At 58.7% G+C, this 16,445-nt stretch overlaps 1 protein-coding gene and 1 long non-coding RNA gene across 5 annotated transcripts in view; one reads left to right on the top strand and one right to left on the bottom strand.

Annotated features, from left to right (window-relative positions):
- LOC121917105 overlaps nucleotides 1–16,445 on the bottom strand; it is a 31,685-nt gene that overhangs the window by 10,820 nt on the left and 4,420 nt on the right. The window lies entirely within an intron of this gene.
- On the top strand, nucleotides 649–16,439 carry SLC43A2 (solute carrier family 43 member 2). Its single transcript, XM_042442780.1, is given in 16 exon segments — nucleotides 649–740; nucleotides 1,529–1,755; nucleotides 4,736–4,991; nucleotides 5,804–5,859; nucleotides 6,134–6,210; nucleotides 7,825–7,858; nucleotides 7,861–7,934; nucleotides 8,290–8,423; nucleotides 8,704–8,739; nucleotides 8,741–8,895; nucleotides 11,027–11,173; nucleotides 12,383–12,527; nucleotides 13,229–13,364; nucleotides 13,867–13,940; nucleotides 14,845–14,968; nucleotides 15,503–16,439. Coding segments are annotated over 15 exon segments (1,770 nt in total). The 5' UTR covers nucleotides 649–740; nucleotides 1,529–1,595; the 3' UTR covers nucleotides 15,665–16,439.

The raw sequence follows: 16,445 nt of genomic DNA, 5'->3' as shown, positions 1-16,445 counted from the left end.
GGCTTACATGGGGCTGCAGGGCCCATCATCCCCAGGCCCTTTCCGCAAACACCTGCCTGCCCAGCTGTGTTGGCCCTGGCAATGGCTGGGCAGGGCCTTTTGGCCCCACGAGGCTCTAGGGACACTTGGAAGCAGGGCCAGGGGCATCCATCCATCCTCCCCTGCGAAGCCCCAGGACTACAACTCCCATCTTCCCCGGCAAGGACAGGCCCAGGGCTCCCAGCAGCACCCCCTCCCTCCCTCCCTCCGTGCCAGAAGGGGATGCTGGGCATTGCAGTTGGGGGTGGCACCAGAGAGAGAGAGAGAGAGAGAGAAGGGCCAATGCCTCCCCTCCAAGGAAGGAACCGAGGGCCCAGCTGCGGAAAGGCTTCTGAAGCGGAGGGCAGTGCTCCCGAAGGCGGACTCACCCCCCTCCTTGAAGCGGCTGCTCCGCTCTCGGGGGCGAGGAGGCTGGCGCTCTGTCCATGCCCAGAGGACCCTTCCTTCCCGCCTCTCTCTCTCTCAGGCGTAGAGAGCGCCGGCGGGGCGCCCTGATTGGCTGCGCGCGCGCCGGCAGCCAATGAGCGCCCGGCTTTCCCTTTGGCTCCGCCCCCGTGGGGATAAAAAGGAGCCAGGCTCCCAGGAAACGAGCGAAGAGAGCGAGGTCGCAGCGCATCCTTCCGCCTCCTCCTCCGAGGAGAGACCCCGGCCTCCCTCCCTTCCAAGCGGAGCAGCAACAGCAGCAGGAGGACCAGATCGAGGTGAGGGAGGCCTCTCTGCCTGCCTGGCCCCTTCGCAGAGAGGAGCCCCTGGATCGGGGGCACTTGGGGAGGGCCAGGAGGGTCCCTTGCCTTGGAGGGCCCTTCGGGGACCCGGCTCCTGCCCCGCTCCCTCCCAGGCCCTGGAGTGGGGGCCCTTCCCTGCCTCCTCCCTCGCAGCCCCGAGCCCCTGGGGTCCCAGTTTGGGAGGCATGGGGGCCAGACTCTCTCGGGGGACGGGGTCCTCCATGTCCCTTGGGGCCTTCCTCCTCCGGAAGGGACCACTCGCCCTCCTCCTCCTCCGGCTTTGCTCAGCTTTGGGGGAAGCCCCCTTCCCCAGACCTCGCCTGCCCCGCTTGTGCCAGCCCTGTCTCCTCCTCCTCCGGGGTCCCCTCTTGCTGGCTCCCTTCCAGACCTTTGCTGGAAGTCCCTACCTCCCTCCAATTCCTGACTTGTTGAGGGCTGCGGAGGGACTGTGGGTCGTTTCCCTAAGCCCCCCCCCCCAGGCTTCAAAGGCCATTGCCAGCCTCCGAGGCTGAGAGAGCCTCTCTTGCCAAGTGGGTTCCTGCAGCCCAGCCGGGATCCGAAGCCTGGTCTCTGGGGTCCTGATCCAACACTCAAACTACTGCTTTCTTTGCAGCAAGTCTAGAGCAGGTGCCACTGGACTGCAGCGCCCATCGTCCACTCCCTTGGAGCACTGGCCTTGCTCTGGGGGCTGTCAAAGGAGGGTCCCGTGGAAGAGGCCTTTTGCTTTGTCCATTGCATGACAACTACTTTCCTCTCCTTCGCAGGCCGGCCGCTTGGAGGATCCGCTTGGCGTTTTGGAGGAGGCCGAGTGACCACTGCCCGGCCGCAACCATGGTGCCCACCTTGGCCACGGCCCACCGGCGGCGCTGGTGGATGGCCTGCACGGCCGTGGTGGAGAACCTCTTCTTCTCGGCCGTCCTCCTGGGCTGGGGCTCCCTCCTCATCATGCTCAAGTCGGAGGGCTTCTACTCCTACCTCTGCCTGCTGCCAGGTAAGGCCAGGGCTTTGGGACAGGGCCACCACAGACTTAGGGGCCCCCCTGGCATTTGGATGCCCAACTAGCCAGTGGGGTCAGGTGGGCAGTGAGCCACCCTCCCTGGATTAGGGATGGTTTCCAGGGCCACTCCTGCCACCCGCCAGGCAGGGCATTGCAACATCTGATGGCAAGGGTTCAGTAAATGGCTCATAAATGGATCTCCGTGGCTGATGGGATTAACAGTCTCTAAAGAGTCAGAGAGGCTACGGAGGGCCTATAGGGCATGACCCCCAGTGGCTCAGGCCAAGGAAGAGCCTGGTTCCTGTGCTCAGCCGCTTTGGGGACAGAGGGATTCCTCTTCTGCTGGCCTTATCAGGCTCATCCTTGAGAAGAGCAGCCCTGGAGCCGATGGATGGCACTGTGTCGGAAGGGCTCCTGCCTGTGGCTAGTTTGGGCCAGTGGGGTGGGCAGGCTGGTGCTCTCCCTTGGCGGTCTGGCCTTTGGACCCTCGTCTTGCCTATCTCTTTCCTTCCTCCTTTTTGGTGCACTTTGGCCTCCCTGTCTGGCCTTGAAGTCTGCCTCTCTCCAAGGTGTCAGCAAAAACTGTGGGGCTCGTAATCTGGCCCCAGGGCTCCCTGGCCGGCTTTTGCCCCAGACGTTCCTGGCAACGGAGGGGAGGTAATCAAGGCTGCAATGCCAGGGAGCCCCCAAGGAAGGGTGCTTTTGCTTGAATGTCAGTTCCTCTCTGTGCCCTCCTTCTGCCCCAAAGGCACTCCTGAATGTGCCCCACAGAGAAGAGTTCCTGTGTGTTGCTGGCCAGGTGGAGGGGCAGGGAAAACTGGCCCCAGAGGCTCCAGATGGGGGGCAGGATGAGGAGAAGGGCTGCTGGCGAGTGCCAGGCCGTCCCTGCCAAGGAGTGTCCTGGGTTTGACTGCTGTCAGCCTCTCCAGCCAGACTGGCAAAATGTGGCTGCCAGTCTGTGCTGGTCATACTGAACTGGGAGAGTGAGGCTGAGGCTCTGTAGGAAGCAGACTGCTGTTCCCAGAGGATGGCTGGATGTTTCTGTGCCGGTCGCAGGGAAGCTGAGCAGGCTCCATGATAGACTGCCTTGGAAGCAGGAGGCTCCCTTTGGCTCTGACAGGTAGCTGAGAAGCCCTCTCTTCAAGGGTTTGCCTAAAGACACCTCATCTTCAGCCCATCTTGTGGGCCAGGCTTCTTATGCTTCGCTGGAGAGTCTTTTTCCTTTTGGCCGCCCTGACCCTGTTAGTTTCCTGCCCCCCTCCATGGGACTCATCATCTCAGCCGCCTCAGCCCTGAGAACTTGTTGAGGCAGCAGAAGGAGGAGCGCAGCTGAGTCAGCGAGGCGGCTGCCTCATCATCAGCCTCTTATCAGCCTGGAAGGATGGCGGAGGTTGCCCCTTTCCTTGGCAAGCGGAGGGGGGCTGCATGTCCTGTGACTCCCCCTTGCTTCCTCCTTCCTCGGTTAGGAGGCTGAAGTCACCCTTTGCTGCCAAGTTATTGGAGACCTAGAGACAGGAGAATGCGCCCTCCATGCTTGGAAGCCATCAGCTGCCTGAGATCTTGTGGAGTTGAGATGTTGAGGCTGCTCCCTAGATGCTGTGGGGAAGGGGAACAGTCCCCTTGGGCTTTCCCCTCCCAAAGATGCACACCTGGGTGACCTCCCAACACCCCACACTCCCTTTTGCAGGTTCTGTTTTGGAAACAGGCGGGGGGGGGGGGGGTTGCTGGTCGAAAGGCACCTGAGCCTAAAAGCATTGCTGGAGGTTTTGTAAACCTTTCCTGTAAACAGCAGCTGTGTGTATATTGGGGGGAGGTATATGGCACATGGGGGGTCTGTCTCTCTCCTTCCTCACTATGGTCCCAATGGACCCCCCTCCCCAAACTACCAGTTGCTGAGTGCCACAGGGAGAGTCCAGCCCTAAGGGCAGCCCTGGCAGTGCTCTTCCCCTTCCTTTGGCCCACCTGGCATGTCCGAGCCCCCCAGTTGGGCTTTCCTGGCTCTGGCGTGAGCCCTGTCCGTCCCCAGCCCTCATTTCCAAAGGGGGGGGGATGCCCATGAGAAAGGTCTGTAACCTGAGCCAGACCTTCCAAGGACATTGCTGGGGGGGGGGGGGGAGAGGCTGCTGCCCTCCAGTGTTTCCACTGCAAACACAGGTCTGTTTGTGGTGAGGAGGCACCTGATGCTGCACTTGGAGAATGTGATCCCTCCTCATGTGCCCTGGGAGGGAGAGTTGGCAGCTGGCGGCAGAGAAGGAGGAAGACCTGAGTCGGAGGCCTTGTTTACCCACCCAGCCCTTCCAAGCCCCCTTCCTATCCCCCCCCCCCCATCAACAGCTGACATGTGACTCTTGTCTGCTGACTGGTGGGCTCAAAGCCCAACCTTTTTCCTCAATCTGTTTCCTGACCCCAAGATCCCCCCCACACCTTGCCCCACTGGCTCTCCCTGCCTGCTTCAGGGAGCCTGGTTAATGTTTGCTTAGAGCAGCTGGCGAGGGCTGAGTTGCTGGGGAGACAGCGGGGTGGGGGGCTGGGAACATGGAAGGGGGGAGATGTGGCAGTGGGGAGCAAGGAGCCCCTTGCCCCTCAAAAGTCCTCCAGCCCCTTGCTGCTGCTGCCCTCTGTGTCCAGGCCCCTTCTTGCTCGCTCTGGCCCTGATGGCTCAGCGCTGTCTCCCTTTTCTGGGATGGAGGCAAGAGGGCCTCTCTTCCAGAGACTCTAGTCCTCATGGCCAGCGCAATGGGCCATCTATCCTAGTGCTGCCAACGCTGACTGGTGGCCACACTCCAAAGAGGCTGAGCTTTGTCCTTGTTCTGGGACCACTGGCAGCTCCCACATCACTTGGGCAGCGAGTCTGCTCTGTGTTTAGTACAAACTTGAAATGGGCACTTCCCTCCCAAGAGACAGAGTTGCGCTTGACCTGACAGTGCCCTGGTCTGGCTCTCCTGGCTCTGACCTATCCTTTCTTCTCCCTCAGAGAATTACTCCACCAGTGCTACCAATTCCAATTCCTCACCCGGTGGCAACCAGACAGAGTCAACAATGGTGGCAGCGTTGACGGTGGCAGAAGCTGAGCCGGTGGTGCGCATGAATGGCTGGCTGATCTGCAAGGAGCAGGACGAGATGCTCAACCTGGCCTTCACCGTTGGCTCCTTCCTGCTGAGCGCCATCACTTTGCCCCTAGGCATCGTCATGGACAAGTACGGCCCCCGGAAGCTGCGGCTCCTGGGCAGGTGAGTCCACTTTGGGGAGCGTGCTTTGCCTCTGGAGTCAGCCATGCATTACTTTACTAGTTCTTGGGCATCTCTTGAAGGCAGCTTTGGTGTTGCTCCAAGGACTTGCTTCCTTGAGTGTTAAGTAGCGCTTTCGACTCACCAAGACTGGGCCCTCCATGACCCAGCTGCTTCTCAGACCAATTCATTTTGTTCAGTGCAGCACAATCCTCTGAGGGGGTCACCATTTGCATCTCTCTGACCCGCCCCACTTTGCCCCACATGCCCATGGCTGCACTTCCAGCCCCATCTCATTTCCAGGAAAGCTCCTGCTGGAATCAGTGGCATTTCCCTAGAAAGACTGCTACATCATTTAGCATCCTGGGATTGCTTGATGTTATTAATTACAAATACAAATAAATATTGTATTGTATTTGTTGTTAATTAAAACAAAAAGGGCAAGCTCCAAGAACGTAGGAGTCTGCAGCTGAACCTGAAAATGCATCCAAGCAATCCTGGACCGCATTTTTCCTCCTCTTCCTTGGCCTTCGCTCTGAACCAGCCCAAGTGGCTTCGTAGCCAGATGATGGAGGAAGAGGGGCACAGGAGGGGCCCCACTATCTGCTCGTTCACCTGCTCTCTTCTCCTGGTTGTGGGCCCCATTAATGAGGGGGGGGGCTTCAGGAACAGTGGCTCCGCCAAAGGCAGACAAGGGGCCCCTGCCTGCTAAACTGGGGCATCCTTGGCCCCCCTGCCAAAAAGGAGAGGGGCAGCCTGGGCTGTTGTGCCCACTGGGCTTCCCACCTGAGGCTGAGCTGCTCCTTCCTTCCCAGTGCCTGCTTTGCCGCCTCCTGCTTGATGATCGCCTACGGAGCCAGCAACCCTGATTGTAAGTATGTGGGGCTGGGTGAGACGGGCCCCCTGAGAGTGGGGTGGGGGGCTGTCGAAGGATGGACTTGGGCCCAATGTGGCCTTATTGTCCAAGGCAGGGGGAGAGTGCCAAATTTTGGCAACTCTGGCTTGAGGGAGTGCCCCATGGATGCCAGGCCCTCTGGGGCTGAAGGGCAGCTGTCCCACCTGCTCAGGGGCTGGGGGTCCCTGCTGCAGTGGTGCCCTTTGGGGGCTGGGTCCATGCCTCTAAGGGCCCCCTTCTTCCTCCCCAGCGCTGTCAGTGCTGATCTTCATCTCGCTGGCGCTGAACGGTTTTGGAGGAATGTGCATGACCTTCACTTCCCTCACGGTAAGCACCATGGCCATGGCGAGGGCAGGGCAAGGCAAGGCTGGCATGGTGGAGCATACCCCCCTTCCCATGGCATCCTCCCTAACAGGATTCTTGAAGGGAGGGGGGGGGGGGGGGGGAGAATTGAGGCTGCCTAAGGAAGAGGGTATAGAAAGCCAGTATGGTGTACCATGGACCAGGAGAGGAGGGTTTGAATCTTCTGTGCTTGGCCCTGGTAAACACACTGGGTGGCCTTGGGTAAGTCACACTCTCAGCCTCGGAAGAAGGTAAAGGCAAACCCCCTCTGAACAAATTTCTGCCAAGAAAACCCCATGACCTGAAGGAACACAACAAGGAAGTAATGACAGTCCTGAGTGCCAGCGTGGCCTCTCTCCCTAAGGCAATTGACTGGGGGGGGGGTCCATCTCCCCCATCCCCCAAAGGGACAGGAGGCCTCACTGCAGTGCAGGTCCCAATGATGCTGCAGTGCCCGCGCTCCCCCCCCCCCACCAAAGGCACTGCCCTGCAAACGAGAGTCGTCTCCTCCTCCTCCTCCTGCTCTGGGGTTATTTTAAGGACCCGGCTGCTGCATTGATCTCTCTCCTCCTCCCCGCCTCTCTCCTCCTCTCGAGAGAGAGAGAGAGAGGCGCAGAGCAGTGGAGGATGGAGGGAGGGAAGGCAGGGTGAAGCGCCTTCCTTGCCCCCCCCCCCTTCGCCTGGCAGGAAAATCCTCTTTGCAGGAATTCTCCTCCTGGACAGTGAGAATCAGCAGCTGGGGGGGGGCCCTTCTGTGGCTCCCCTCCCCAGGAATTCCTAGGGAAGGTGGGGAGCTCTGAGTTGCAGTTGCATGCTTGGCACCATGAAATGCAGTCACGAGAAGTTGGGGTTCAGGGAGAGAGAAGGGTTGTCACCCCTGGAATGAAAAGGGTTCGAGTGAAAGATGGGTTATGCTTTCAAGAAGTTCTGTTGGGCCCAGAGGCTTAATGGGGGCGCCCTCTGCAGGATTTTGCTGGGCCTGAGGCTCATGGCTTTAACACCCAGGACAGAGGAGGACAAAACCTGAGACCAGTTGCCCAACCCATTCGTGGCTGGCTGTTGTGTCTTTTGGGGACGAGCTGGGTTGGTTTGCACAACAGCTGCTGAGCTGGAGTTGGTCAGTCAGTACAGTGTCCTGGCAGCGCCCTGGAGTCCACAGCCCTCTGGCTGCCCCGTCTTGCTCCGGTCGGCTTGTACCTGCAGCGGTCAGCCCAGGACGGAATCTTGCGAAAGTCGCGCTGCCTCCTGGCTAGCCAAGCCCTGTCCATCCAGCTCAGCTGCTCCCTCTTCGGGTCTGAGCCTGGGGCTGAGTCCCCCCTGCCCTGCCCAGGGTACTTAGGGGTTCCTTTGGGAGGAGCCTGTGGCCTCCTAGCAGCCATTAGGACCCCTTTTACAGGGCTCCCCTCTCCCGCTTTGCCAGCAGTGGTTCTCCAAGCCAGTCCCTGGGGGCAGCAACAGCAATCACCACCAACCACCATCATATCTCTGGAGAGGGCGCTAGTAGAAGGCCCTTCCATGTGCACGTGCCACACGCTGCCCCTTCAGTGCAGACCAGGGTGTGGGTCAGCCTCAGCCGGCCGGCCTTCCTTCCTTCTGCAGCTGGCCCATATGTTTGGCGATCTCCGCTCCACCTTCACGCCCTCATGATCGGCTCCTACGCTTCTTCGGCTGTAACCTTCCAGGGATCAAGGTATGCGCCTCTCCCACCGGCGGGTGGTTTGACCAGTAGGCCAGGGAGGCCGTAGTGGCCCTCTTCGCCAGAGAGCGCCAAACAGGTCTCGCCAGTCTCCAGTTTTCCCTCCTGCTGTGTCCAGATCCGTCCTCAAAGAGCAAGCCAGTTCTGGCCAGTGTCCCACTTTGCGCTCTAAAGTTAAGAGTGCCTTGTTGTCTCCTGGCTGAGATGTTGAAGCGAAACCCCCAAAAGGAAGGGAGGGAAATAAGGGGTCACTTTCCCATCAGTTTGGTCTGAAATGGGGCAGGGTCCCCTCTGGATTGGCCTTGGCTGCCCCAAGGCCCCCCTCCTGCCCAGTGGTTGATGGCTGCTCTTCCTCTTTGTGCCCCCAGTTGATCTATGACGTTGGGGTCTCCTTCATTGTCATCCTGGTCGTCTGGGCCTGCTGTGGCGGGGGGCTTGTCTTCTTCAACTGCTTCTTCAACTGGCCGCTGGAGCCCTTCCCAGGCCCAGAAGACTGGATATCGTGAGTCCTCAGCTGGAAGAGGTTGAAGTAAGGGGCTTTGTGACAGGTGAGGCAGCACCAGGGAGGCACCCATGGGGTGCAGAGCTATTCCCTGGGCCTGAGCATGACGCTTTTGGGGAAGGATGGGGTAGGCCCAGGCGAGCCCCACACAGATCAGAGCCTGCCAAACCCCTCTGTGGGCTGACGGGGAGAGGTCTCCATCTCAGCCTCCAAAGTGTGCTGAGCGGCCAGGGTTGACCCACTGCGTCTGGCTTCTCGCCCTCGGCCGGACAGGGTGAAGATCAGTTCAGCTGGTGGGCTTTGACCACAAGATCACGGCAGCAGTTCTACAAGCAGGTTGACCCGGTGGGCCGGCGGCTGAGCGTGGGCAGCTCCATGAAGAACCAGAAGGAGGTTGGCTCCCTGCAGGGCAGCCACAAGCTCTGCCTCTCCATGTCGACCTGGAGGTCAAGTGTGGAGCCGGACAATGTGGGTGAGTAGCTGGCTGGATAGCCAGGGAAGGGAGGGTGGGGTGGAGGACAGGTGAAAGCCCTGGCTATTCAAAGGCCCCCTGCTGCCCCACGACTCTGGCACCTTCATGGGCTCCGGCAGCTCTCCACTTCGCTTGTGGTGTGTGTGCTGAGTGTGCATCCGGTTTGTGTTCGCTTCTGCCCGCCAGACACTTGTGTGGAAATGGAGCTTTTGCCTGCAGGCTTCCTGTTGTGCTTCCTGGTGGGCTGCTCCGCTGAGGGGATCAGTGCCCCTCTTTCTGCTCCTCCACCACCTCACTGCCAAAGGGAGGCAGTGGCTCAGGGCCTGTTGCCTCATGGGCTTCCTCCGCTCAGTGTGGGGAAGGAAGCGGGGGTACCCCTCCCCCGAGAAAACAGAAACTTCAGCCAGTGCTTTTTCGTGATATGCAGCTGACACATGGAACCCTTGCCCATGAGATGTTGGTTCATGATGGGGATAGTGCAGGCGGGGCTCTGTAGCCTTGTGAGTGGGGAGCTGCCATGGTCGCCTTAGCTGACGACCTTCATCTGGGCACGACAGGGGTAGTGTGACCCTGTTGGTGCTTCTGGACCTTCAGCTGTGTTTGACACTATAGATTCATCCTCTGAATCGCCTGAGAAGGTTAGGAATAAGAGGCACTGCGCTCCAGTGGTTTCCGTTCCTTCCTCTCGGGCAGATCCAGAGGGTGGTGTTGGAACGTTGCCGGGGAAGGAAGAGCTTAATGTGGCGTCCATAGGGTGCCATTCTGTCCCCAATGCTTTTCAACATTTACAGGAGCTGCTGGGAGAGATCATCCGGAGGTATGGGGTGGGTGTTACGTACACTGTTGATAGCCAGATATACTTCTCCGTCACAGTCTTCAGCGATCTTCGACCTCAGATGGCATCTCGCTCTCAATGACTGTCTTTAAGGCAGTAATGGATTGGATGAGGGAAAACAAATTGAAGCTGAATCCAAACAAACGCAGGTACTTACGGTATCGGCTCCGGACCCGGTATTGGGATACAACCATCCAGTCCTAGAAGGGGTCACATTCCCTAAAAGGACTGTGTTCGCAGTCGGGGGTGCTCCTAGATTCGTTTGCTTCACATGACAAAATCAGGTGAATGTGACGGTCAGGAGCGCCTGTTATCAGCTCCGGCTGATACACCAGCTGCGCCCTGTCCTTGGAAGTCAGGGCCCTTGGAGACCGTAGTACAATGGCGCTGGGTAACCTCACGCCTTGATTTCTCTGCAATCACTACATGGGGCTACCTCGTGCTTGGGCCAGAAACTTCAATTAGTTAAGAACATGGCAGCCAGATTGGTCTCTTTACATCCAGAAAGAGACCATATAACACCAATCTTAAGATCACTCCACTTGCTGGCATCAGTTTCCAGGCCCAGTACAAGGTGTTGGTTATCACCTTTAAAGCCCTAAATGGCTTGGGTCCAACCTATCTTCGGGACGGCCTCCTTCCATATATCCTCCTCCCCGCCACACTTAGCCTCAGGGGAAAACTTTTTCAACAGCCTTGTAAAACAAGGCTGTCTGCGACCTCCCAGAGGACCTTCTCAGCTGTTGCTCCCAGATTGTGGAATGGCCTTCTGGACGAGATCCATCACATTACCACTCTAAACAGCTTTAAAAGAGCTATAAAGACGGATCTCTTCTGGCAAGCCTTTCCTGAATAGTTCTCCGGCCATCGGAAGGAAAATCTAACTGCTGACCTCCGACTTCACCACAGTTATTGCATTGTTTTTAAGTATGCTTTATGTTTTAAATTCTACATTGTTTAATTGTATTTTAAGAGGGGTTGGGTTGAGGGTTCGGACTGTATATTTTAATCTTGTAAGCCGCCCCGATTGCATTTTGTAGAGAGACGGGATATAAATAAAAATTATTATTATTATTATTGCTGTTGCCCCTTCCCCCCCCGGCAGGCTGCAACATGTGGGCAGTCAGTTAGACCATCTTGGGTGTGTGTGTTTGTCTTTCTCTTTGTCCTTCAGATGAGAAGGGGAGGAATGGGGTGGGTGGGCTGAGCGGAGCGGAGCTGTACAGTCCCATGGAACAATGGACTCTTCTGGGAGGTCTGATGCCCCTCTTCCTTCCTTCCTCTCCCATTTTGCAGCCTCCCCATCATTCATGCACAGTGTCTTCAGCCCCATCCTCCTCCTCAGCCTGATCACAATGTGCGTCACGCAGCTGAGGCTCATCTTCTACATGGGCGCCATGAACAACATCTTGGAGTACATGGTGGATGGCGACCTGGAGATTGGTGGGTACCTCTTCTCTCTCTGCAGAAAGATGGAGTGGGGCTCCCAGATACTGTCAAGGGATCCCCCAAATGTTTTGCCACAGGGAGGAGCCTTGGGGGCCAGGAGGAAGGACCTGTTACTCTCCATTCTTGAGGTCTTCCTAATAATGCCCAGTGACCACTCGCAAGGAGCCTCCGGGGGCCTCTGGCCTTGTGGCACATGCCCAAGGAGAGCATTCCAAAGGGCTGCCCCCTTCAGCAGAGGCACAGTGCTCTTTCCCCCAGCAGTGCCTCGGTGGGAGCAAGGCAGCCACTTGTTGAAGGTCAAGGCTAATGCTGTCCGCCTCCATGGCTACTTTCCTGGGCCAGGTCCTCAAGTCTGGGGCCAAGAGGCCCAAGTGGGCTCCTCAGAGGAGCCCCCATGCTTTTCTCCTCAAGGCAACGGGTCCCTTGAACGTGCAGCTTCGCCCTCCAGAGCAAAGGGGAGGACAGCTCCTAGACTAGCTGGCCTTTTGCAAGTGACTCAGAGCCGCTATTTATAGCTGCTGGAAGGGAGCCAGCCAGGAAAGGGAGCGCTTGACAAGAGCCGCTGGTTGCTTGTCTTTTGCCCAGCAGGACGAAACCATTTGCTCTTGCGCAGCAGCAAGATCCAGTTTGGGCTTGTTGAATCTGGAACCAGTAGCTGCGACGATAAACCAAGAGGCACTTCCATGCAAAACAACAGGCGGGCGGGGAGGGAGGGAGGGAGGAGGAGGCTCCCTGCAGGGCCTCACAGGGGATGCCAGGCCGCTCCCCCAACCAGTGGGAAGCCCCCTTCTACACACTCAGCCAGCTTCCCCTGGTTCCCTTCTCTTCAGGTTTCCGACTGTTTCAGCCCCCTTCTCTTCCCCCAAGGAAGCTGATCCAGATTCCCTCCTTGGCACATCTAGGCACAGCTTCGCTATAGGCCAGTTTGGAGGATGGGAGCCTGAGCCCAAAGGTGCCTTCCTGCTCCTGGTGCCCAAACCGCTCCTCAGCCCACCACCTACCCCCAGCTCTGCTTCGGAGCAGCAGGGGCTGCAGTGGGGGTCTCTTCAAGGCACAAACACCCTCCTGATGCCAATGGAGGCAGAGGCTGGCCTGGCCGTGACCATTGCCACACGGTGCCCGTCCCTACGCCTTTTGGGGGCAAAGCCAGGTGTCCCTGTGGGACCCCCGTGGGCTCTGACGCTGCCCTCCTTTCCTTTCCAGTTGACCTTTACACCTCCATCTTTGGAGTCCTGCAGCTGCTCTGCCTGGTGACAGCACCGGTGATCGGGTGCATCATGGACTGGAGGCTGAAGGACTGTGACAACGGCCCCGAAGAGGCGGAGGAGGAGGAAGGGCCGGCCGTCCAGTGCGTAGACCCCCAGCAGGCCCCTCTCTGTCCACTTAGCAGAGCCAAAGCCATCCCCAACCCTATCGTCCACCTGCCTGCTTTTCTGGCCCAGCATTCTAGTGCAAGGCTAGGAATGTGTGGCCCTGCAGTACTGTGGGACTACAACCCCTATCATCCCTCACTTGTGGCTAAAGCCAACAGGAGCTGCAGACCTGGAGGGCTCTTCTTCCTTCCATGGTTCAGAGCTGCATGCCTCAGGCGCATTTCCCGTCAAAGGAGAACAGGGAGGCTGAGGTGCAACTGGGTCACTGGGCCGAGGTTTCTGTGGCAGCCATGGGCTCGCCCTCCTCCTCCGCTGACCTAGAAATGGGGAGAGCTGGAGGCGGATGGCTCGCCTGGGCAAAAGGGTTCCTGCCACAACTTGCCACTTGTGGCTGCCTTTGCTGGGCAACTCCCCGGTCGCATGTGGGTAGCAGGGCGGATGAAGCCAGGCTCAAGGTGGGCCTCTGGCGGTGGCTGGACCACCACTCCCAGTATCCCCTGGCCAGGAGACGCAGTGCTGAGGGTGGAAGGCAGTGACAGGCCAGCCAGGCCCAAACCCAACGGAGCTCCAAAGGCAAGGCTAGCATAGGGAAAGGGCTCCTTCCTTCCAGAAGTGTTGCTGTTGGTGTGTGTGTGTGGTTCTTTGCCCATCCTGAGCCCCCTCTTTTTCACCCCAGGGGCAGTAAGAAGAAGAAGAAACATCGCGACCGGCAGATCCAGAAGATTTCCAATGCCACCCGGGCCTTTGCTTTTACCAACCTGCTGCTGGTGGGCTTTGGGGTCACATGCCTCATCCCTAACCTGCCCTTACAAGTGAGTCCTTGATGGCTTTGGGAGTCACCTTGTCTGATGGGGGGAGGCCCCACGGAGGAGAGACCGTGGGTCCCATGTGTCTGCATGAGCCTCTCTGTTGCCTTCAGGCTGCCAAGCTTGTCTCTCTGGGTCAGTTTTGAGTCCTCCAGTTGCCTCTTTTGGGGATAGGTCTATTCAGGCAGCCCTCCTTTAGCTTATGGAGGGTATATTTCAACTGAATGTGAAAAGGGACTTCCTGACAGCAAAAGAGGCAGAGGGGTCTCTGGATGTCTTCCAAAAAAGGCTGGACAGCTGTCAGAAGAGGGAGCTCTAACTGGAGAGCCTGTACTGACCATGGGGCTGGACTTGGTGACCTCTGGAGATCCCTTCCAGCTCTAGGATCCCATGTTCCCAATGCTGAATGGGTTCCTGTCTGCAGAGGGGGGTGCTCTTGCCTGGGGAAGGCTGGGACGTGAGGGGGACCCACTGTGGACTCCCCTTCCTTTTTCCTTCTTCCACTCAGATCCTTTCCTTCATCCTGCACACCATCGTGAGAGGGTTCATCCATTCTGCCGTGGGCGGCCTCTACGCAGCCGTGTAAGCTTCATGCCATCCTCCAGTGCCCACAAGAAACCCAGTGGGCACTCTGCGCCTGCCATGCGCTTGTTGTCTTTCTCCCCTGGATTGGCAGATCATCCATGCTGGCGATGCTCTTCCTTGCAGGGAATCCTCCTGGAGCAAGTCTGTCTCCTGCTGTGGGGCTCTCCTTTGGCCAGCAAAACCCCCACCTCGCCCCCCATCCCACAGTGCAAGCAAGGGCTCTGGAGCCTTTGCTTCATCCTCTGTTTACCGTTTCTGTCCCTGCTGCAACTTGCCAGACCTGACCAGCTATTCCTCGCCCTCTGAGGGATGGAGGGAGCGTGGGGTGCATTTTTCAGAATACATTAATATGGTATCAATGAGGGAGTTGGCTCAGCGCCACCACTCTTGTTTCCCAAGTGAAAGAGGTTGCTCAACTGCAGGAGCTGAGCTGAAACAACAACTCCCCCCCCCCCCCAGCTGTTTTTGTCAGGCTCTGGCTTTCCGCCTGCCCTCCTCACACTCAGCACCTTCTCATCAGTGCTGTCCTTCCACCTGTTTGTTGGGAGAACACATGTTTCTCCTCCAGAGAAGAGGGAACAGGGTGGGCTGGGTCTGCTTGGGGACTGACCCCTGCCCAAATGGTGCCGCTTCCCTTGGCCAACCTTCTCCTCACCTGGTCCTTCTGGCTAAGCCAGCCAAGTCAGCACCCAAGAGGATGGTGTGGGAAGCAGGGTCAGCCACTCCCCATTGCTTGGGGAGCCCTTTGCAGAGGGCCAGGCCCTGTTCAGGCTACTCTGGGGTCCCCTTGAGTGCCTGCCATGGTGCCACAGAGACACCTTGTCAAGGCCTAAATGAGAGGCTCAGTGGGAGCAGTAGGAGGCCTTGGGGCGCACAAAACTGACCCCTCTCCTCTCCTCAGGTACCCCTCGACGCAGTTTGGCAGCCTGACGGGGCTACAGTCGCTGGTCAGTGCCCTCTTTGCCCTCCTGCAGCAGCCCCTCTTCCTGGCAATGATGGGACCCCTGGAGGGAGACCCGCTCTGGGTAAGGGAGGCTGCAACCTCAAGTGGTCTGGCCAGCGGAGGCTGGGAGGTGGGTGGAGGGCTGCCTGCCGGTAGGCCTTGCAGGAGGTAGTTGGCCCCACAAAACCCTCTCATGGCAGCCTGGTGTGTGAATGTGGCACTGGGTGGCTCTTAGACCCACCACTGTAGGTGGGTGCAGGCGAGGGGCACAGCACAGACTCTCTGGGCTGCTTCTTGGTGGGTGAGCTTTTCAGGAGACCCAGAAGACGACTGGAAGCTTTGCTGTGGAAACAGAGGCTTCCTCTACAGGCTGCCTGGAGCAGGGCCATTGGGAAAGTGCTGCGGTCGCTTGGCGTCCTTGGCGCAGCTCCCGGGGCCCACCTTGTTTTTGTTTTCCCAAAAGATAATCTGGCAGGGAGCAGCTGAGGACTGGCTTCAGGCACCCAGTTTCCTAATCACAGCCTTGAAAGGAGGGGGCTGTGCCAGGGCAGAAGCCAAACCACCCTTCTCCCTTCCTCTCTGTTCCTCAGCCCTGACCCAGCTTCTCTTCCTGCAGGTGAACGTGGGCCTGCTGGGCGTCAGCCTGCTGGGCTTCTGCCTACCTCTCTACCTGGTCTGCTACAGGCGGCGGCTGGAGCGGCAGAAGCAGCAGCAGCGGGAGGAAGCCAAGCTCTTCTGCAAGATCAACGGCACCCCGGACCAGGAAGCCTTCGTCTAGCTATGTCCCTCTCCTGGCAAACCCATTGGAGGGGGGTGGACCTGCTGCCAGGGTCCTGCCTTTGGCCAGGCCCTCCTTCGCTGCCTGGCTGGCCCCCCACTCTGCCCCCACTGCCCTATTCCTTGCACCCAGAACCCTCCAGGGAGCCTCCTCTGCTTCCACAGGTGGGCCTTGCCTTGCGTTTCTCTTGAGACGCTCCCCCCAGACACCTCTTACTCTCTCCGAGCAGTGGGGGCGCTTCCTTCCTTAGGCCACCTGCCTGAGGGTCTCCTGCTCCAGAAGGGGACAGAACAGCGCCTGTTCTCCATTTTGGATCTGTGCAGGATGCAGGTCCACTCCACGCTCTCCTTCCATCGCCTGCCTTGGGCCTCCTCCGCCTTGTTTTGAGGGAGAAAAGGGGGTCCTCCAGGTGGGGCAGGGAGGACAGGCGCCCAAGGGGTGGGGGGGTCTCTGATGCACTGTGACAGAAAGTGAATGTATGGACTCTTCCCCCACCTCTTCTATGCTGCCTGAGACAAGGACAGGGATGTGTGGGCCTTAAACCCTTTGGCCCCAAACCTCCTGCCTGGCCCTGAACCATTTACTGCTCCCAAAGAGCACAGGCTGGATCTTGGCTATGAAGGGCAGAGAGGAGGCCACGCAGCCAGCCTCACATGCCAGCTGGCCTGGACCAGCTGCAGCCGGGGGCTTTCCTCCCCCCCCAGCCCTGCTGTGGTCTCCACTCAAGCAATAAACAGGTGGGCATGACCGTGCCAAAGAGGGCCCGCCGAGAAGGCCAGCC

Source organism: Sceloporus undulatus, chromosome 11, assembly GCF_019175285.1.
Source record: "Sceloporus undulatus isolate JIND9_A2432 ecotype Alabama chromosome 11, SceUnd_v1.1, whole genome shotgun sequence".
Taxonomy (NCBI): domain Eukaryota; kingdom Metazoa; phylum Chordata; class Lepidosauria; order Squamata; family Phrynosomatidae; genus Sceloporus; species Sceloporus undulatus.
The sequence above is the reverse complement of the archived record's forward strand: the minus strand, read 5'-3'. Positions and strand labels throughout refer to the sequence as shown.